Here is a 21,804-nt window from a genome sequence, read left to right on the forward strand (position 1 = left end):
AGCCCAAATTGATTGGTGAAATCTGATCTGGGGCTTCTGCTTGTTTGTTTTCCATCTTCCAATAAGACAGTGCACGTTTGCTCTGAGTTTTGGCTGAAGTGCTGGGGTTACCTTGCTGTGAGTCTTGGTTGGGTTTGCGAGGAGAAAATCAAGAGCTTCAGGAGCTGGAAGTTACCTGTTGGTCCTCGTGCTTTGAGAAGGTGAAAAATGATGGAAACAAGATTTCTTCTGCTTTTCTGCCCATGAATCAGCAAAAAGGGGGAAGAGGAAGAAGAGCTGGCTGTGGACAGTCCTTGCTGCTGTGCTGGCAGCTCTGGATGGTGCCAGCATTGGTGACGGTGTCATTGCCTCCGAGAAGGGGGGACTGGCAGCCAGCAGGCACTTGGACATTTTGTGATAGCCAGAGTGGCTGTTATCTCGAGAGCTGAAGGCCAGATGTGAGCTTGGCAGAGCTTCTTGATCAAGTCCGTGTGATGTTTGGTTTATCTTAAAGGCTTTCCTGAATTTGGCACCAAGTTCTGCAGGTAGGATTGGTTATCTCCTGCCTCCTGTGCTGCCCAAATTGGAAATGCAGGATTTATTATTGCAGCAGAGCGAGGAGCGTTGTGCTGACGCCGTGCTCGGTGACTTTCTCCTCTTCCTGAAAGCTCCCGTGCTGCTGTTGTGAGAGAGAAGGAGGCATTTGTTGTGGTTCACTCGAGAACATTCAGTTCAAAAATAGAACTGCAGGAGAAGGTTCACTTCCCAGAGGTTCAGTTTCATCCCAGCAATGGATGCAGGCACACGTCCAAGCGCGGATGGAAATCCGCCGGCTCCTGTTCCAGCACGGGCAGAACAAGCCCAAATTGATTGGTGAAATCTGATCTGGGGCTTCTGCTTGTTTGTTTTCCATCTTCCAATAAGACAGTGCACGTTTGCTCTGAGTTTTGGCTGAAGTGCTGGGGTTACCTTGCTGTGAGTCTTGGTTGGGTTTGCGAGGAGAAAATCAAGAGCTTCAGGAGCTGGAAGTTACCTGTTGGTCCTCGTGCTTTGAGAAGGTTTGAATGATGGAAAGAAGATTTCTTCTGCTTTTGTGCCCATGAATCAGCAAAAAGGGGGAAGAGGAAGAAGAGCTGGCTGTGGACAGTCCTTGCTGCTGTGCTGGCAGCTCTGGATGGTGCCAGCATTGGTGACGGTGTCATTGCCTCCGAGAAGGGGGGACTGGCAGCCAGCAGGCACTTGGACATTTTGTGATAGCCAGAGTGGCTGTTATCTCGAGAGCTGAAGGCCAGATGTGAGCTTGGCAGAGCTTCTTGATCAAGTCCTGTTTTGAGCTGGTTGCTTGTTAATTCCAAAGGTCAGTGGGCATTTGTGGTGCCTTGAAGGGAGGGGGATCAGCCAAGCGTGGCTGGGGGAGGTCAGCCCTGTGGTTGGTCCTGTTTGAGTGGCCTTGCTTTGCTTCTGCTTAATTTTTCATGTTTGGTGTCTGAAAATCTTGGACAAATAGGGTTGCGAGGAAGAAAGCAGAAAAATTTACAGAAAAACAACCTGTTCACGAAGATCAAATAATACTCTTTATATGGCAGTATTTATGAGCTGGTTTTAAATGGGGGAGTGAGAGGCGATTAAAATGAGGAGGAATTCTTTCTGCAGCCACTTGAGATGCTGCAGGTACATCTGGGGTGAATTGCAGTGCTCAGAGTCATCCCTGCCGTGACGTGTGAGGGACTGAGTGACTCTGAGAGCAGGGAGGAGTGGATTCCCCACTGTGGGAAGGGGTGGGTCCCAGCTGAGAGTCGTGCTGGATTTCAGGCTGTGTTTTGGTCTTAGATTTCACCCCAAACTTTGCTGCAGTCTCCCGTCACATGGAGAGCCTGGGGAGCTTGTTTAAGGTACTGTGTTACACTTCAAGCTGTGGTTGTGTTTTCATGGCTTAGCTGGAGGGTGGCTCCAGAGAGGTTTGGGGTTGGCCTTGAATGCAGGTTGCTTAAATTGCTTGAAAAATCCTGTCTGCGTGTTACTTTGGTTGTTTCTGGTGCATTCTTGAGCCTCTGGCTCTCGTGATCTCTGCAGGATACTGCTCCTCTTGTTTTAAGGATGCTTTTGAGGTGGGAAAACAGATTTGTCCTGTACAAACCCCCCTGGATTTAGACAAGTTCTTAACCTCCACAGTGTGTTTTTTTAGAGTCATTGCAGCGTGGAGAAGTTCTTTCCTTTTCACAGTGGAGAGTTGCTGGGTCCTGCTGGCTTTGTCGGGGGGGCTTGAAAGGAGCCCCGGTGTTTTGAAGGTAGTCCTTGTCTGGGAGCAGCTTTGGAGCTGGAGCTGTGCCCACGGAGCTGTGTTTTCCCAGGGCACTGTGTGAATGCTAAGCTGTGTTGGAATGAATTTGAGTGGGCAGCAGCATAAGCCTGCTCTCATTTTCCCTGGAAGACGCTGCTGCATTGTCTTGTCTGCTCCCTGAAAGCCTCAGTGTTGTTTGTCAAAGGCTGGATTCTGCAAGTGCCACGTATGCAAAGAAGCCCTGAATAGGAAGGACTGGCCGTGCTGGTTCTCAGCTCCTGACAGAATTCCTGGGGCCAGGACAACAGGCAGCAGGCTGAGGCAAAGCAGGTTTTGTTAAACTCTTGGTATTCCGTGGGCATCCGCTCTCCCACACATGAGATGTGTGGAGTTGTCTGGCTGTGCTCTGATAACTCCTGGGATTTGCTCTCAGCTTGCACAGTCCATGTTTTTGTGGATCATTCTGAGGGAATGGGCAGAGCTTGGCAGAGTGAAGGATTTTCCCATGGCCACGTGTGTGCTGGGAGCAGGTCTGGAAGTGTCAGCATCTCCCCGCTCCCAGGTTGAGATTTTGGCCGTGTTTGCAGGGTGGCTGTGTGCTCTGGTCCCTTTGTCCTGCCCCTCGTGGGAATACAAGTGACAAAAAGCAGGATGTGGGTGCTGGAGCTCAGCAGTGCACGCTGGCACTGGCATCTGCAGCAGGGCTTTGTGCAGAGCAGTCAGCAGATCCCAAATCCCTGCTGATGCCATTAGGGATGGTGGGACACATGGAGCAGGGGCAATCATGACCTAGCACCCCCTCACCAAGCAGGAGGAGAGAGCTGGGGAAGATCTGGGTGGGTTGGGAAGGAAGAATTCCTGCCCAGAATTCCTGAGGCAGCGCTGGGCTGAATCTCCTCCCTCCAGTGTGTGTAAGGAAAAGGTGCTGGACAAGGAGTGGGGGGCAAACACACCTCCTGTCCTTGGGAGCCCCAGGCAGCCCTTCCTGTCTTGCACAGGCTGCTGTGCTTGCAGGGATCCCTCAGATGTTGATGTCCAAGGGTGTGCCCCGTGTGAGCAGACAGGAAGGAGTCTTGTGCCTTATCTCAGCTACTTCTAGGAAATGATGTAAGACACTTCCCTGTACGAGCTTTTTCCTAGCCACATCCTGAATTTTACTGACAGCCCGCTTGGCTGCTCACCTTTTGAGCCCAGCTCCTGTGGGGCTGTGGGAGCTGAGCCTTGTGCTTTATCTGGTTTATTCTGGGGTGGATGTGCTCCCTGCTGCTCTGAGCCTCTCCGGTGTGCCAGTTTAGAGCTGGTCAGGGATTTGTGGAAGGGCTGGTTCAGTGCTTGACAAGTGCAAGGGACAGCACCAGCCCTGCTTTGTCCTGGCAGTGGGAATCACTGTCCAGGAGCTGCTGGGCACACCTGAGCTGTGTCAGGTGTCTGCTCCGTGCTCCCACCGTGGAACTGCAGCAGTTGAGGCAGCAATACTGAGCTCCACATCCACAGGTTCTGCACAGAGCTTGGGATTTGTCCCTGTGGAGTGACTGAGCTGCCTTGGTAACGGCTGATGCAAGTACTCCCAAAGAAAACCCTGCCTGAAATTTGTGATGGGAACGGCTCCACAGGTACTTGTCATTTTCTCAGTGCAGGAGAGGAAACACCGTCGTTCTCCTGAGCCGTGACGTGTTTGCTTCTGCAGTAAAGCTGTGCAGTTAAATAAACACAGAGATTTGAGGTGGTTTCGAGGTGCTTGGCTGTCTCTGGATCAGTTTGCTCTTGGCTTGTGGCAGCTGCAGGCTCAGCTGGAGAGCCAATGTGCCAGTTCTGCCTCGCTGTGTTTGGCCTGGCTGCCCTCTGACGAAAGCATGGGACTGTTCTGGCCCACTTTGAGGTGTCAAAAATGTGGGTCACTGAGATATAGAACACATCAACGTGACAATTTTAGCCTGAAGGGACAGAGTTGGCTGGGAACTGATGGCTGTTAGAGCCAGGACTTGTAGGTCAGCTCTTCTGATCAATGGGCGTGGTGCAGGCGTTGTTCACAGCCTCTGCTTGGAGCTCGGGTTCACCCCCTTCTTTTTTGGGGTGGAAAGGATAGAATTTGAGGCTTGACTTTTTTGAGGAAAGAAAAAAAAAAAAACCTTAAGGAGCTGTGGGATTGCCTGGGGAGGGCTCAGCAATGGTGTATCTCCTGGCTGGGGTCTGAGCATTCTCCTGGTCCTGCTGTGCATTTTATCTCCTTTATCACCCTTGAGACCTGGCCTGTGCTGAGGCCCCTAATGTCTTGTGTCCCTCAGATCATATAAAACCATACCAAAGGTGTGTTGGGTTGTGTTTCTGGTGCTGGCTGATAGCCTGGGGAGGTCCAAGAAAGCAGGATCCTGATGGAGAGGAGATCTCCAGTGCCTTGGTATGGGAAACTTCTCTGAACACCTCCAGGCTGAGAACCCTCCTCTGTGAGGTGACCATGTCATTTCTGGGAGAGGCTGATCTTCCTTCTGCCTGTCTGAGGCAGCAGGGCTGCGTGGGTAATTCCTGTGACCTGCATGGGACACAAGTGGGAATTAGCCAGGACTTGCTGCAGGAGGAACAAGTTGAGTTTTGATGTGCACACAGAGCTGTTTGTGGTTATCTCACTTGGAGTGTCCATCTCGCCTTTGCAGCTCGGAAAGCAGCTGTAGTGCAGTCCTGTGTGGTGGCAGGAGGCAAAATCTCTTCAAAACACTTCACAAAGTAAAGTGGACACTGACAGCTGTAAATTTGAGTGTGTGACCAGCTGTGGGCCTGAGAGGGCTTGTGGCACTGCTGGAGTTTTGGTGGCAGCTACAAAATACAACCAGAGCTTCTGCTCTCGTTTCAGGCTGCTCCACAAGCCCTTGCAGAGGCTGGGTAAAATCCTGGGGCTGGCTGGGGCAGGTCTGTGTGCTGGATGAGCCCTGGGAGGGACTCCTGGCATCCTGGGCGTGGGTGCCAAGTCCTGGTGCCTGAAAAGCCCAGGATTGAGCAGAGGTTTTGGGGTGGTCTGCCCAGGTTTGTGCTGAGTGTATCCCTGTGCTTGTGTCCTGCAGGTCGTGTTGATCATGGACAGTGAAGAAATCCCTACTTTTTCGAGTCCAAAGGAGGAAACTGCCTACTGGAAAGAGCTTTCCTTGAAGTACAAGCAAAGGTATTGTGGATTTGCAAGCTGAATGTGGTTCTTAATGAGCAGGATTTGGATCTTAATGATGGCTGTTTAATCTGTTCCTCTACAAGGCCACACCAAGATGGTTATTAGATACTTTAGAGAAAACCTGTGAGAAGAGAATTCTCTGGAAAGGATTTCCAGCTTTAAAATTTCCATCTCTGTGGGAGCTGAGTGTTTCTTGCCCAGTGTCACCATGCCAAGAACTGCAGGCTATGTTTTGAGCATGTTTGAGCAAGAGCAGAGCTTTTTATGATCATGTGCACCTTTGTGTAATTAAAGTGCTGCCTTGAGTGGTATCTTGATGTTTTATCATCAGAAGGCGCCTTTGGGCTTGCCTTGTATCATTCCTGTTCCCTCAAGCTTCTTCTAGTGGAGTGACTGGTATGAAAAGTGCCTGATTTGGTGTCTGCTGCACTTTATTCAGGTGTTTCACAGCTCCTGGTCCTGCCTGTACTCATGGTTTGCATCTCTTAGGGGACACAGGGCTTTGGCACCAAGAGAAGCTGCAGCTGCTGTCTGGAGCAATGCTGTGCATCTGGGGGGTGGGCTGAGGTTTTTTTGGAGTTAAATCCCTCTCAAGCCCAAAGAGCCCAAGGTGCTGGTGGCTTTTTTTGTTTGGTTTGGGGTTTTTTTTTTGGGAGTGACGTGTTGGGAATGTGGAGGGGCCTGTCCTTGTGGAGAACCCTAAGCTGTTCCTGCGTGTCAGAAATTCCATCTGAGGCACCACTGGATGTGTTGTTGCCCAAAGCCTCAGTGGTTTTCTCTGCTGCTTGCTCAGGGCTCAGCTATTACGTGTGGTAAAGATGCAAATTTAATAAGCAAAGTATGTGGGGTGGCTACTTCTGGTATTTAATAACTCACAGTGGTATGAGGTAGGCATGTCCTGCCTTCCTGACTCTGCATGATTTTTACAAACTTGAATTTTCCAGCTAGTGCAGAGATGCAGAAACTCTTGTTCTCTCTTCAGCTGCTGACCAAAATCTGGTTAAATGTTTGCTTAATTCATTGTCTGTTCCATCAAGTCTGCCAGCAGTGAAAGCTAATGGAGCACAAAGTGCTTCTCAGGCTCCCTTGAATCCTGTAAATAGCTTTGGTTCCACACAGGCATTCAAGGTGGCTGCTGGGTTTGATGTAAGAGAATTAATTTCCTTCAATCGCTTCGCTTAATGCAATTTCTCTATTTTCCCATTTTTCTTTTTCCCCTTAGAGGTCTATGGATGACACTAAAGTGCTTTAAAACTCCCGTTTTTCAGCTTTTTCCTTTAGGAGAGCTGCAGGTTTTGTTTTAACTTGGTTTTCCCACTGATGCAATCCTCTCCTTGCAGCTTCCAGGAGGCTCGTGAAGAGCTGGCTGAATTCCAGGAGGGAAGCAGGGAATTAGAAGCTGAGTTGGAGGCACAGCTAGTGCAAGCTGAGCAGAGGAACAGAGATTTGCAAGCAGATAACCAAAGACTGAAATATGAAGTGGAAACATTAAAGGTAGGTTTTTTTCTGTGGCAGTGCTGCTTTTCCTTTCAGCTGCGTCTGGGATCTCTTCTTGGATTGTCTGGGCTGCTCTTGAGCACTGAATATCCAAATAAAAAAAGGAGTTGTCTGGTTAAGATCCACACTGAAGCATGGCATGTACCCCAAATAAGGCCAGAGACGTTTCTGGCAGAATTTTTCTTGTTCACGTCATGAAACTTGGTCCTGGAGTTTGTGCTGCTTTGAATTCCCCAGGCTGTGCCAAGGAGGAGCTTTATTTGTTCCACAGGCAACATCAGCATAGCAACAGGGCACCTCACAAGGGCTTTTGTCAGGCCACTGCCTTGTCACCTTCCTTTGCAAACCAGTCTTGTTGCCCTCAGGGTCTCCCTGCTTTCATGAGACCCCAAAGAAAGCAGAAAATTGATGATTTGTGCACATCTCCCAGGGAGCCTCCAGGTCCATTCACAGCTGCATCTGTGGAGCCAGGAACTGCTGGAGGATCTGCATGTGCACAAGGTGGCTCTCAGTCGATCCCTCTGTGCTAACAATCTTGAACAAGCATCATCTTGGGCAGCCTTGGCTTATTTAGTGAAGCCAGAGGTTAGAAATTCACTCAGTGCAAGGAGGGTTTATGGGATTGCTCTGTGTCTCCAGTCCCAGCTGTACTTGCAGGGTCAGGATGTGTTTTATGAGCTCAGTGGTTTTTGTGTTTAATGAGCTCGGTGGTTTTTCCACAGCCCCTCAGAGGGTTTTTGGCAGTGGTTTCCTCAGTCTGTTGAGGGTGACTCTGTGGGCCTGGAGCTTTTGTGACGGATTTCAGCGGTCCATGTTTGCCAGTCAGAATTTCTGCTCTCGGGTGGGTGCTGTCAGGGCAGGAGCACAGAGGGGAGGGTTGCAGTTGGGTTTCTCCCTGCCTTCCTGGAGCAGCTGTCGGTGCAGGCTGGGGGCAGCAGATGCAGGGGTGCATCCCTGAGAGGCAGCTGTGCCACGGGGACACGGCTGGCTGCCACTCTGGGCTGTGGCTCAGCGTGTTCCTTCTCCCTCTCCACTTTCTGCTCTCGATTACCAGCAGTCCCAAACCAGCATTCTGCACACAGAGTGACACTTTTTGTCCCCTTCTCGTGCCGATGGCTTGGCCAGTGCCAGCGGCTGATGTTTATCTCCCTGTCCTTTGTTTCAGGAGAAACTGGAGCACCAGTATGCCCAGAGTTACAAGCAGGTGTCGTTGTTGGAGGATGACCTGAGCCAGACAAGGGCCATCAAAGATCAGCTGCACAAATATGTGAGGGAGCTGGAGCAGGCCAACGATGACCTGGAACGTGCCAAGAGGTGAAGGCTGCAAACCTCCTCTTCCCTTCAAGATTGCACCACAAAGATTTTTTTCTTTGCTACTCAGCTCGAGCATTTCATTGTTCCTTAAGGGGAAAATATCAGAAAAGCCCCAAACACCCCCAAGGCTTTGGATTGCTTGAGCAGTGCAGTTGCCCCTCATCAGCAGCTGGTTCCTGTTGCAGCAGGAGGGGCAGTGTGGTTTGTGCTCCTGTGAGGAGCAAGCCCAGAGCCAGCCAGGCCACTGCACTGCCCGTGGGGTCCCCAGCCAAGTGATTGATACTTGTGGTCCTGCTGCCTCAGAGCCCCTTTGAAGTCAGAGTCTCCTGCTTTCCACAGTCCTGTTCAATCAGCCAGGCCACAGGAGTGTCCTGGTGCCTTGCAGAGCAGCTGGAGGGAGCAGCCCTGCCCTTTCCAAGTGCTGGAATGAGCAGGCTGCTGCTGGGAACACCCAGTCTGGGAGGAGGTCATGCTTCCCTTCTGCTGAGTGGGAATTCTGCCATTGATTCAGGGAGAGCAGGAATGAGCCTCTGGCCATCTGGAAAAAAGGTCTGAGAGCTGAGCCCTGTTTGCACAAGGCTCTTAAGCTCATGGCTAACTGTTACTCTGGTTTTGGGAGGAATTGGGTGTTAGGTCATGTCCCAGTGCTCTGCTGCCCACCTTGCAGAGCCTGAGAGCTGAGCTGGGGCACTGATTAATGCTCAGCTTGGGAGCAGGGCTGGGGGAAAGAGGAGCTGGCTCTTTCCCACATCCTTGGTACATCTGAGAGCCAGGTGCTGTCGTGTTCTTCTCATCTTTTTCTCCTGTTTCTTTGATGACTCCTTTCTAAGAAGCATTTCCATGGCTTTCAGGTGCTTACCTTGAACATAGCCCTGCTAACATTTTCCTTCTGTTATGCTTTTGAATAAGCTTTTATGCTGGCTGAGCTGAAGAACCTAATATTCTGGATTTTGTTTCTAGGGCAACAATAGTTTCATTGGAAGACTTTGAACAAAGGCTGAACCAAGCTATTGAGAGAAATGCATTTTTAGAAAGTGAACTGGATGACAAGGAGTCATTGCTGGTCTCTGTACAGAGATTAAAGGATGAAGCAAGAGGTATGGCTGGTCTGGTTGGTTCTGGCTCCTGGTGCAGGGTTGGTTTGCTAAAAGAGATGTGCAGCAAGCCAAGCTCATGTTTCTGGAAAGGCTCACATGATGAGACTTGAACTACATGCTTTAGGTTTTACTAACAGTGTGTTGTTCTTTGTGTGTCCAGTGTAGCCAAAAAGAAAAACTTCCTCATTTAGGGCAGAATTAATAATTGATGGATTCAGGATTTTTAATACAAAAACACTCTGTTCCACAGATATCAGAGAATGGAGGAAGTTGCTTCACAAGTTCCTCTTGCTGTGGGTTTATAGGAAGGGAAAGCACAGGGAATGACAGGGAAATACAGGAAAAATTATCAAGTAACTCTTAAAAGAAATCTCCTGTGCTCCTTCTAAGCCCCTTGCAAATTGCCTTAAATATATTATTTAATATGTTGTGGCAAAGGCTGTGTTTAGACCTGTGGGAGGTGTTTGGGGTGGTGTTCTGGGATGAGATCAGGAGCTGGACATTCCCCAGGGCAATCACACTGAGGATGCTGGGGAAGCTTTTTTAATGGTGCTAGAAACTGATTCCTCTAACAGTGGAGCTGATCTGCTCATAGCCTGTGCCAGCCAATAATGGCTGTAGAGACTGGTGCTTTGCAGCTTTGTTCCCTAAATGAAGCTTTCTAAAATATTTCCTCATTTAAGGCCTGCAGCTCAGTGTAAGAACACACCTGACAGCAGGCTGAGATTTTTTGTTGTTTTTCTCCTTTGTGAACCTTTTTGAAGCAAGTTTGTGCCCCAGAAATTGAGAGCTTTATTGGAAGCACAGGGATTTTGAAATAAATATGAAGAAAGACATTTTCTGAGGAAGTATATGTATTGTAGTGTGAGATTAGGGCAATAAAACTGGGAAAACCAGCAAAAGCCAGGGGACTGTTTTCCAGAACACTGGAACAATCAGCAAAACAGGTATCTTGTTTCTTAGATGAGTCATTTGGACATTTTTAGCATTTGTGAGTTATTCCCCCTGGCAGCAAGCAGGAGCAGTAGCCTCTAAAAGAACTGGTACTGTCCAACTCAAATCTGACATTTCTGACTGAGCAGCCTCAGATCCTCTTCTGGGAGCCCAGACACATTTTCACTTCAGCTCTGCTGTTTTACCTAAAATCAGCTCTAAGCATTTGCTACAGCTGAAAAGCTGTGATGTGCAGGTAATTTTGCTTTTGTACCAGATTGGGGCAAGGAATAGGAGGTCTGTGAAAGTGAAGCTGCTCTGCCCAAAAAGGAACAATTCACTTGTAATGTTTGTTTGCGTCTTTCTGAGGGTTTGAGAGATCCCTTGCTGGGCTGTGCTGGGTGTTCTTTGTAGCAAAAAGCTGTGCAAAGGGAAGGGATAAGCTGCAATCTGGGGAGCAGATGGGAATAAAGCCAGGCTTTTCTAAGGCCCAGTCCTTTGGACTGCCCTCCAGTCTGCCCTGTTACTTGTCAGGGCATCAAGGAGCTGGGTGCAACCCTTGGACTGCCTTTGGCTTGTGTGATTATTAACTGGGGGGGATGTAGGGAATGGGAAGCACAGGAGCAGGGCACTGCTGTGTTTGAGCAGGAGCTGGGCTCAGCAGCAGCAGCAGCTCTTTGTGTCCAGCTGCAGTTCTGGTAATGTGGAGCTCACACTGCAAATGGGGAGAAATCCTGAGGCAAATCAGCTGCCCCATCCCAGGGACAGGGAGCTGTGTGGGGCAGGCAGGGCTGTTTGCTCTGGGATGGTGGAGCAAAACAGGTATCTTGTTTCTTAGATGAGTCATTTGGACATTTTTAGCATTTGTGAGTTATTCCCCCTGGCAGCAAGCAGGAGCAGTAGCCTCTAAAAGAACTGGTACTGTCCAACTCAAATCTGACATTTCTGACTGAGCAGCCTCAGATCCTCTTCTGGGAGCCCAGACACATTTTCACTTCAGCTCTGCTGTTTTACCTAAAATCAGCTCTAAACATTTGTTACAGCTGAAAAGCTGTGATGTGCAGGTAATTTTGCTTTTGTACCAGATTGGGGCAAGGAATAGGAGGTCTGTGACAGTGAAGCTGCTCTGCCCAAAAAGGAACAATTCAACAATTCACTTGTTTACAATTTATTGTAAAAATTACAATTCACTTGTAATGTTTGTTTGCATCTTTCTGAGGGTTTGAGAGATCCCTTGCTGGGCTGTGCTGGGTGTTCTTTGTAGCAAAAAGCTGTGCAAAGGGAAGGGATAAGCTGCAATCTGGGGAGCAGATGGGAATAAAGCCAGGCTTTTCTAAGGCCCAGTCCTTTGGACTGCCCTCCAGTCTGCCCTGTTACTTGTCAGGGCATCAAGGAGCTGGGTGCAACCCTTGGACTGCCTTTGGCTTGTGTGATTATTAACTGGGGGGGATGTAGGGAATGGGAAGCACAGGAGCAGGGCACTGCTGTGTTTGAGCAGGAGCTGGGCTCAGCAGCAGCAGCAGCTCTTTGTGTCCAGCTGCAGTTCTGGTAATGTGGAGCTCACACTGCAAATGGGGAGAAATCCTGAGGCAAATCAGCTGCCCCATCCCAGGGACAGGGAGCTGTGTGGGGCAGGCAGGGCTGTTTGCTCTGGGATGGTGGGGTGGGATCATGGGATGGGAAAATGGGGTGGGATAATGGGGTGGGATAATGGGATGGGAAAATGGGATGGGATAATGGGGTGGGATAATGGGATGGGAAAATGGGGTGGGATCATGGGATGGAAAATGGGGTGGGATCATGGGATGGGGCTGCTCTGAGGGCTGTCCCCACTGCTGGAGGAGGCACTAACCCAGGATTGGTGGGAAGTGTCTGCTGCTGCCCCTCCCAAATGAACAGAGACAGTGTTTGTGAGAGAATCAGTCACTAATAGGGGATTTTATGGGTTTTTTTCCTGCTCTCCACCCTCAGACCTGCGGCAGGAGCTGGCTGTGAGGGAAAGGCAGCAGGAGGTGACAAGGAAATCAGCACCCAGCTCCCCCACTCTGGACTGTGAGAAGATGGATTCAGCTGTCCAGGCCTCTCTCTCCTTGCCAGCTACACCCGTTGGAAAAGGATCAGAAAATAGTTTTCCTTCCCCAAAAGGTACCACCCATAGGAACGGGGTCTGGCTGTGCTCCTCGAGGAGCCAGAGGTGGATGGGGTGTGGATCTCCCACACTTCCAGCTGTGTGCTTGAATCCAGGGCAGCAGCAGCTGCATTTCAGGAGTGAGAGCATGGCAGAGGACAGTGAAGCTTAGGCACTGCCTTTGGGGGCAGGCAGGGTTTGCACTCTGCACCGGGGCCCTGAAGTTATTTGGGAATGCAGGGGAGTGCAGGGACTGGGAATTGTGCTCAAATGTGCAGCAGCAGTGGTGGGTGAGCACGGTCAGGAGCGTGGAGTCTGTCACCACACTGCCTTCTCGGGGGTCCTGTGGGATCTCAGTGCAGCCCCTCTGCCCATCTGGAGGGCTCTGGGCAGTCACAGGGATTAGCAGTGGATGTTTCAGAGGAGGAAGGGGGATTGCAGAGGGAGCTCTGCCTGCTGGGATGGATTGCAGTCAGTAGCCTTGCAGATGGAGAGTGCATGAACTCTGCCTGGGGGGGCTGATTGCAGCCAGGGCAGTGAGCAGGAATTAAGCTTTATCATTCTCCCTGCCTGGTGATCCTGCAGTTACTGTGGGTAATTGTATGAAATGTCTGCAGCAAGATTCTAGATATGTTTGGGGTTTTTTTTTTTTTCATCTAGAAGCTGATTTATTTAAATTTTTGAAAAACCTGAGCTGTGGAGGAGTGAAGTAATGAGAGGTGTCTGTGTTTGCAGCTATACCAAATGGGTTTGGTACCAGCCCACTCACTCCCTCAGCTCGAATATCTGCACTCAACATCGTGGGAGATCTGCTACGCAAAGTGGGGGTGAGTGCTCTGAGCTCTGGCTCTCCCTGGGGCTCCTGGCCCTGTGCTCCATCCCAGACAGCCTGGGCTGTGCTGGGTGCTTCTGGAGCTGCCAAATCATCCACTCGCTGCTCAGTATTTGATAATGCTTCATTTTTTGAAATTATTTTGATTTTTAAAGCCTGATCCTATGGTTCTGAGTCCAGTCTGTGGTGACAAAATTCATGTTTGGAAGAAAAATTTTTCAAGTGTTGGGTTAGACACTGCCAACTTGTTTCTTACCTTAACTGGGCCTGCAGCTTCCTCTGCCTGGGCTGCAGGGCTGGAGCTCAGGCCCTGGGTGAGGAGGAGCTGGGGTCACCCTGCCAGGGTGGGACAGCTCCTCTCCCACTGAGATCTGCCACAGAAAGAAAAACCAGCCTGGAAGCCTTTGGTAAGAAAGTGAGAAAATAAATGAGGAGAAAGCCAAATAAATGAGGAGAAAGCCAAATGCTCCCATCTGTGGCTGGTGGGGAAGTGAAGTGCATGAGCCTTTAAAGGGATTACACTGTCAGCAGAGAAAACTGCTCTGAACATCTGCTGCAGTGCTGTTCAGGACCCAGGCTCTCCCCTTGGAAGAAGAAATGAGTTTTGAGCTGCCAGGAGCTTCTCTGAGCCGTGGAGGTTGAGTGTGAGTGGAGCTCAGGGCAGCTGGGGCTGGCTCTGCCCTGTGCCAGCCTGTGCAGCCACGCTGAGCCTCCAGGAGCTGCACTGCAGACTGTTGTTTTAGCAGGCTTGGGCATGAAAAATGCCTGGCTGCTCTCCTTTGGGCTCAGCCCTGCTTTGAAAGGGCAGCAGGACAGCTCGGGGTTAGCAGTGCCACGTTTCAAAGGGGATCATTGTGAGGAAGAGGCTGCAGGGGATTTGGGGAGCTTAGTGCCAATCCCGTGTGATTGCTGTGCCAGGACAGGAAATGCCAAATAAGCAAGCAGCTCTCCAGGCTGCCCTGAGCCAGGGCTCCAGCTCAGGCACTGCTCTGGGAGCAGTCAGAGGGTGCTCAGCTTCTTTGGGGTTTGGCTGTGCCCCATCCCAAGCTTTGCACTCCCTGTCTCTGCAGGATTTCCCTCTGCTCTCCTGCCTGCAGCTGAGGCAGGGCTCAGGTCACACTGCCCATGGCCAGGGGACAGCCTGTGACATCCAGTTACCTACAGCTGCCTGCATAGTCCATAACCCCTAAATAAACTTCCATGGGTTCCTAGGGCTCACCTGTGGCAGCATGTCAGTGCCCTCTTGATGGAATATTCTGTGCAGAAAGGACCAAACCCCACACTGGGGAGATGAATTTCAGTCTTCAGAATGCACAGAGGGCTGTAACGAGTGAGGACTGTCTGTTACACCACGTGGATCTTCAGGATAAGGTGGATATTCAGCCTCTGATGGGGGCAGAAAGGGCAGGTGATGCTCTGGACTAAAGGGAGAATCAGGATGTTGCTCTTCCTTCCTTCACTGGCACTTTACATGGGGGAAAAGCCTCACCAGGCCTGTTTGGAAGGGTGGCAGTGAAACTTCAGAAATTTACTTTATTTTGCAAGCCAAGATTAAGAAAGAAATTCCAGGAGGCATTGTCCTGGTGAAAAAAAAAACAACTTTCCACGTGCATAGTCCCTCTCAAAGCTTAGGATTCTGCTTTAGGCTCTCAGTGTTCTGATCAGCTCAGGGCAGCTGCTGAAGCAAGAAATTTGGGTAACTTCTGCTGGGATTTGGCTTCCTTGTCTTGGGTAATTATTTCAGAGTTCATCTGTTCTAGAATCTGAGCCCTCGTGGAGCTGAGTAATGTCTGGCAGTCTGCATCAGCATCTGTGTGTTTCCTTTGTGGTGGGGTGACGAGGAAATGACAGCTTTGTTCCCATTTTCTTGCCAAGGGTGATCACACTGCAGTCCTGACCGTGGCAGTCTCAGGCTCACGAGCAGCAAAATACTTCCTCCTCATGGTATCACTTTTTTAACACTGTTCTTTCCTCCCCTTTCACAGGCCTTAGAATCCAAACTAGCTGCTTGCAGGAATTTTGCGAAGGACCAGGCATCACGGAAATCCTACATTTCAGGGAACGTCGGCAGCGCCGTGCTGAGCAGCAACGGCACAAAGTACCCAGGGCACACGTCCTTCTTTGACAAGGGGTGAGTGGGGCACGGCTGTGCCCTCGGGCAGGGCTCTGGAGCCCTGCTCGTGCCTGCTCCTCACTGCTCTGCTGTGGGAGAAGCAGCTCGTGGAGCAAGGGCTGGTGCGGGGGTTTGGGTGAAGCAGAGAGAAAAGCGGTGTGGGGATGGCAGTGCCACCCCTGCCTCGTGTCCTGGTGGCTGTGCCAACCCCAGGCAGCGAGGAGTGAGCCCTCTGGGGCATCTCAGGGGCACAGGAGGGGCTGCCAGGCTGCAGGTGTGCTCTGGAGAGCCACAACTGGAGATTCCCTGCAGAGCTGAGGGCAGGCAGGGATGTTCCCTGCGAGGGATGGAGGGATGGAGGGAGTCCTGGTGCTCACACCCCTCCGGGAGGGGAGGGATGAACCATTGCTGGTGGAATTGTGGCTCCTCCCTGCTGTGAGCCAGCCTGGGAGGCAGGGATTGCTTTCCTGGGAACGAGGAGCCCGTGTCTGCCGTGCTCAGAGCTCCCTCTGGGATGCTGGCAGTGCTTCTGCAGGAGAGATTTCGGGTTCCTCACAGCACAGGGCCCTGAACAGAGGTGGAAAGCACAGTTCAACGGTGGTGCTGAGGGCAAACAGCCTCCGTGCTCCCTGTCTTCACGTCAAACCTCAGTGCTGCTATCAGCCCTCCCTCAATCCTGCATTTATTTCAGAGAATGAAAGCAGCTGGTTCCAGCCTGGAAGTGCCAGAGCAGCCAGCTGAGCTCCCCACATCCATCCTCAGTGGGGCTGTGTGGGGAGCAGGGCAAGCTGCACCTTCAAAACTGGCACTGGGAGCTTCTGGAGCCACTGGTGATTGCTGCTTTTGGGAAGGAAGGAAGGATTCAGAGCCTTGAAGCCCTGTGCAGATCAGCCTTTTGGGCTGGGTGTGCTGCAGGGCTGGGGGTGTGCCTCCCCCAGCAGGGCTCCTGCAGTGCTGGGGAGGGATTATGGCAGCGTGGCTATATTGAGGTGTGCTGTGACAAATAAGCTGATTGCTCTCTGGGGTGGGGGTCACTTCTAATTATGCAGATTGTCATCACACTCCTTAGCCGGGCTGGCTGCCTGGAGGGGGGAGCAGGCTGGGGCTGAGGGAGGCTGAGACAGCCTGGAAGGAGGTGCTGCAGCAGAGCTGGGGGTGGTGGTGGACAGGGACAGGGCTGGCAGTGGTTCATGTGCCCATCTGCAAGGTGCCAGAGGTGCTGCAGGGCCCCACTGTGCTGTCCTTGTCCCCTGCAGCCCGTGTGCTGCTCCCAGGCTGTCCCTTCAGGCCCTCTGTGCCAGCAGGGGCTGGCAGTGCCCGTGCTGAGCCCCAGGGCTGCTCTGCAAAGCCTGGCTTGGCCCTGGCAGCTGGACTGGGGGAGCAGCCCTGACCCAGCTGTGAGTGTGACTCTGCTCCAGGTGTAACCCTGACCCAGGTGTAACCCTGACCCAGCTGTGAATGCAGCCCTGCTCCAGGTGTGAATCTGCTCCAGCTGTGAGAATAACCCTGACCCAGCTGTGAGTGTGACTCTGCTCCAGGTGTAACCCTGACTCAGGTGTGAGAGTAACCCTGCCCCAGGTGTGAATGACACAGCTGTGAGTGCAGCCCTGCTCCAGGTGTGAATCTGCCCCAGCTGTGAGTGCAGCCCTGCTCCAGTCTGCAGCCCTGCCCCAGCAGCAGCTGGTGCCTGAGTGCTGGCTTGGGCAGAGATAACTCAGCCACACCATTGTAGCTCGGTTTGTTTTCCTCCTCCTTCCATTTCATTGAAATATTTGAGGTGTCTCCAGCTCTTGTCAAGCCCCTGTTTTAGGGGAGGCCTGGAGCACAGCAGGGCTTGCACCAAAGCTTGGCTGCAGAGCTGGGGGAGTCAGGGTTTATCTGCTTCTCTAAAACTCAGCAGTGTCTAGTGTAAGATCAGTTTCCTGCAGATTTGTCCCTTCAGGAACAGGCAGGTTCTGTCCAGATGCCAGGGAATGGCACAACAGCACCTGAGGATGGTCTCAGGATGGATGCTTGTATCTTGCTGTTGTAATCATTGTTAATTGGTTGTTACTGTCAGTCCAGTTTTGTTCAGGAAACAGAAGTGCTCTGGGTTCTGCAGGGCCCTGGCACTGCACAGCCAGCCTTGTTCCCCTGCCTGCAGCCCAGGGTCCTCACAGCTGCTGTTTATTCTTGGCTTTCTTGTCAATCCCTTGGGCTTTGTTTTAATGACAGGAGCTGCAGTTTAAGGTGAGAAGTGCCTGTGCTCACATACAGCAGTCACAGGTGGCTCTGCACTGTTACCCACAGCCCTGACCAGAACTCCAGGCTGGGAAAGCTGGGTCTTCTCCAGCCCCTGACCCAGCTCGTGGAAAGGTTTCCCTGGGAGGGGGAGCTGTGGTGGCTCAGCTGCCACAGAAGGGCTGTGCTGTGCTGTGCCCACTGTGCAGAGCTCACAGCACAGCTTTGCTGAGCCTTGGCTGAGCACCTGTGCTTGGCCCCAGCTGCTGCCTCCAGGGCTGTGCTCAGCAATGTCATTTTTGTGTGCATAAACTTTCCCTTTCTCTCCACTAGGCGTGAGGAGGTGATATTCCCCACCCTGGTCATGGGTAAATGAATTCATTTGCACTGATTGGCTGCATGTGGTGTAACCTGGGGCTTGGGGCAGATCTGGGGCTCTGCTAACTGCACGAGGTAGTTGGTAGTGCCACACTAATGGGCCCTGATCAAAGCCTGAGGCTGCTCTTTCTCCTGACTTGAAATAAACCTCTCTGCTGCTGTGACCTGTTGCAGACATAAGCCTGAGTGCTGCTTGCTTTCTTCATCTGTTTAACACTTCAATGAGTGCATGTTTCTGATGGAACTGGTCACAGCAGGGGTGCAGGGCAAGCTTCATGGATGGAGTTCGTGTGCAAGGTTTGCCCTCTGGCTGGGATTTTCCTTCAGCATTTTGTGGTTCTTGACCTGCTGATTGCAGTGGTGTGGTTGTGGCTGGCAGGAAAGCAAAGAAGGGCACAGGTGCCTGGGAGCAGGGAGGGGACAGTGTGGGTAGGGACAGCAGTGTCCCTGCTCTGTGTCACTGTCCCTGCCCAGCTGTGGCAGCACCTGGGGCAGTTCCAGAGCTCCTGTGCAGTTCCAGGTCTCCAGGTGTGCTTTACCAGCTCCATCTCCCCTTCAGGCCAGGCTGCTCAGCTCCAGAAAAATCTTCCACCGAGGATTTGTTGGATACTTAGAGCTGAGGGAGTCTTGGGCATGAGGTGCTAAGTACAAAATACAGCTTGAAATGCAGATTAACGAGTCCAAATTAGTAATCAGGGCAGAGAGTGGTTGGCCATGGACACAAAGTCCATGGCACTGCAGGGACAGGCAGTCAGAACCATCCCTGAGGAACCACTGCAGGGACATTTCCAGCAGGAATGCTGCTCCTGGCTGGCTGGAGATGTGTCAGGGCACAGTGGAAAAGCTGCTGGAGCCACAGGCTCCTGTGCCACCCCCAGGGAGGGCAGGTGCTGCACAGCTCCCGAGGACACTGGGGAAGGGGAGCCTCTGGATCCTGGGGTTCAGCACTGGGAGCCTCCCCTGCAGCCCAGGGGGGACTGGGGGGACACAGAGCCAGCTCTGCTGGGCTGTGACACTGCTGAGTGTGAGTGTGTGACCTCCTGGGCACAGGGACACGGGGCTGTGCCACAGGGACATGGGGCTGTGCCATGGCTGTGCCACAGGGACACAGAGCTGTGCCATGGCTGTGCCATAGGGACACAGGGCTGTGCCATGGCTGTGCCACAGGGACACAGGGCTGTGCCACAGGGACACGGGGCTGTGCCACAGGGACACAGAGCTGTGCCATGGCTGTGCCACAGGGACACAGGGCTGTGCCATGGCTGTGCCACAGGGACACAGAGCTGTGCCATGGCTGTGCCACAGGGACACAGAGCTGTGCCATGGCTCCAGCACAGGGCACTCATGCTGGGGCAGGGACAGGTGGGGCCAGCCCTGAGGGATGCCCTGACCCTGCCCAGCCCCTCGGTGACCCCCAGCAGGCTCAGGCTCTGCAGCCACTCATCCTCCTGGGACAGTCACCTCGGCCAGGCCGTGCCAGCTCCAGCCCTGGCGTGGCACCGAGCTGGCAGCAGAGCTGGGGCCCGTGCTGCCCTGCTCCCAGAACAGAGGAGGGAGGAGCAGGGTCAGTTCCAGTGCCTGTCCTGGCTGCTGCTCCCCTAACAGGCTGTCTCTTGTCCCCAGGGCAGTGAACGGCTTTGACCAAGGGCCCCCCGGCCTGGGGGGCTCCCGACCGTCCTCGGCGCCGGGAATGCTCCCCCTGAGCGTATGAGCCCGCAGGGGCTTGGACTCGGATGCTTTTCTCAGCCCAGCTCGAGAAGAACTGCTCCTGATTCCTCCCCCTTCCCACTGGAACATGACCCCGAGAGGAGACCCCGAGCCCACGGCCCTCCATGTCCTGTCAATACAGTTTGTTTTCTGCTGTCGCTGTAGTGGACGTTCTCTGCCCCGGCCCCACCAGCTGCCACCCTCTGCTGTGCTTGGGGACACCGAGTCCTGCTCTGCTTGGGGACACCGAGTCCTGCTGTGCTTGGGGACAGGCAAGTTTGGGGACACAGAGTCCTGCTCTATTTGGGGACAGGCAGGTCTGGGGACACCGAGTCCTGCTCTGTCTGGGGGACAGGCAAGTCTGGGGACACCAAGTCCTACTGTGCTTGGGACACAGAGTCCTGCTCTGTTTGGGGACAGGCAAGTCTGGGGACACCGAGTCCTGCTCTGTTTGGGGGACAGACAAGTTTGGGGACACCAAGTCCTGCTGTGCCTGGGGACAGGCCCAGCCTCGCCCCCTTGGCTTTCCCTCTCCTCTCAGTGTGACAGAGCCTTGGCTGCTCCTCTGACAGCTCCCCTGTCCCTGTCCCTGTCCCTGCCAGGCCCTGCAGCTGCTGCTCTCAGACCTCTGGAAGTGCCCTGGGCTGGCCAGCGGTGGCCCTGGGGCCGTTGGCACTCGGGAGCCAGCCCCAGGTGCTGTCTCAGGGGCAGCTGCACCCGGGGCACTCAGAGCAGGGCTGGGTGAGCAGCTCCAGCCTGGCCAGGCCGGCTCCATCCCCGCTGGACAGCTGGACACACACACAGAGCCAGGCTCTGTGCCCATCCCAGCCCCCAAATGCCTTGGCAGGGCCTGGCATGGCTGAGATGCTCTCCCTGGGGCCCTGCCCTGGTGCAGGATGGCAGTGCTGTGTCCAGGGGCTCAGGTGTCCCCAGGGCTGCCCCTCAGCTCCCTGGCCTCTGTCCCTCACCCCACACACAGCGACCCCATGGGAGCTTTAGGAAGCTGCTGCTCCCCCTGGCCCCAGGAGCCCCCTGCCCATCACCCCTGTGCTGTAGGACTGGACTGTGCAGCCTCACCTGCTGCCTGCTGTGACAGTTTGGGGCCACTGAACCTTGTGGGTCTTTCAAGCGACACATTTGTGTGGTTTCTCTGTCCATGTGCCTCAGAGTCAGTGGATTTTTATTCTGAACCAGCAAATGGAGCCAGGGTTGGAGCTGAGGGTTCAGCAGTTGTTGGTCAGGGGCTCTGCAGTTCCCAGGTGGTTGAGTTACAGATGCTGAGAAAAAAACCCCACTGGCCCAGCAGTGGAGGTGGGATTGTCCCTTTGCCATTAGGGTTTGTATGGTCCTTCCTTCCTGTGCATCCTCTGCTGCATTTGACTGTTTACATTTGTTTTATTGTACATAGATTTGTAAACATAATACCTTTGCCTGAGGTCTTTGTACATAACTTGGGCTTTGTAGCTTTATTTATTCAGCCTCTCTCTGGCATGTTTCCATAGGATGTACCGTTCCACCCTGGTGCCACTGACATGATGTGGTTTCGAAAGAATGAAAACAAATGAGAGTAATCTTCCAAAAATAAAGTTCTTTTAATGTGGAATCAGTGGATTTTGCAGAACCAGTGGCCGTGGCTCTTCCTTTGTCCAGCAGGGTTTCCTGCCAAGCCCCGGGGAGGGGGGTGGCAGTGTTCAGGCAGTGCCACATATCCCACACCCCTTCCCTTGGGAATGTGGCTCAGTTTGGGCACAGGGGAAGGCACTGCTGGGGCCATCCCAGCCTCTGCTGCTGGCACTGAGGCGGGGACACGATATTTCACTTGGGGACGTGTTGGAAGCCTCCAGCTGAGCCTTCTGGGGGATTTTTGCTTCCTTAGAGCAGCTGGAAGGAGTTTCCTGTGCACAGGAGCCGGGCTGGGGCCCTTCCAGGGCTGCTCCATCCCCTCCCGGGCTGCTCCATCCCTTCCAGGGCTGCTCCATCCATTCCCGAGCTGCTCCATCCCCTCCCGAGCTGTTCCATCCCCTCCCGAGCTGTTCCATCCCCTCCCGGGCTGCTCCATCCCTTTCCCGGGCTGTTCCATCCCTTTCCCGAGCTGCTCCATCCCCTCCCGGGCTGCTCCATCCCTTTCCCGGGCGGTTCCATCCCTTCCCGGGCTGCTCCATCCCTTT

General features: G+C 53.0%; 1 protein-coding gene across 4 annotated transcripts; it reads left to right on the forward strand.

Moving 5' to 3' along the window:
* The first annotated feature begins 1,056 nt into the window (after window positions 1-1,056).
* On the forward strand, window positions 1,057-21,239 carry NDEL1 (nudE neurodevelopment protein 1 like 1). Of its 4 annotated transcripts, none has more exons than XM_041468610.1 (9): window positions 1,057-1,336; window positions 5,317-5,414; window positions 6,758-6,911; window positions 8,080-8,228; window positions 9,189-9,325; window positions 12,230-12,403; window positions 13,122-13,213; window positions 15,204-15,349; window positions 19,553-21,239. In XM_041468610.1, exons 2-9 carry the CDS (start codon window positions 5,329-5,331, stop codon window positions 19,638-19,640), a joined length of 1,026 nt encoding a protein of 341 aa, XP_041324544.1. In that variant the 5' UTR covers window positions 1,057-1,336; window positions 5,317-5,328; the 3' UTR covers window positions 19,641-21,239. The 4 variants fall into 4 exon arrangements, with proteins under 4 accessions (XP_041324544.1, XP_041324542.1, XP_041324543.1 ...); XM_041468608.1 differs by lacking the exon at window positions 1,057-1,336 and adding an exon at window positions 1,730-1,871; XM_041468609.1 differs by lacking the exon at window positions 1,057-1,336 and adding an exon at window positions 3,851-3,873.
* The last annotated feature ends 565 nt before the right edge of the window (window positions 21,240-21,804 follow it).

This window comes from Pyrgilauda ruficollis, unplaced genomic scaffold (genome assembly GCF_017590135.1).
Source record: "Pyrgilauda ruficollis isolate IOZ18807 unplaced genomic scaffold, ASM1759013v1 scaffold221, whole genome shotgun sequence".
Classification (NCBI taxonomy): Eukaryota; Metazoa; Chordata; class Aves; order Passeriformes; family Passeridae; genus Pyrgilauda; species Pyrgilauda ruficollis.

Coding starts and splice junctions, on each gene's coding strand:
- NDEL1 (XM_041468608.1), top strand. CDS start 1,845: ATGGAGAGCCTGGGGAGCTTGTTTAAG. Junction 13,214..15,203: donor ATCTGCTACGCAAAGTGGGG/GTGAGTGCTCTG, acceptor CCCCTTTCACAG/GCCTTAGAATCCAAACTAGC. Junction 15,350..19,552: donor ACGTCCTTCTTTGACAAGGG/GTGAGTGGGGCA, acceptor TCTTGTCCCCAG/GGCAGTGAACGGCTTTGACC.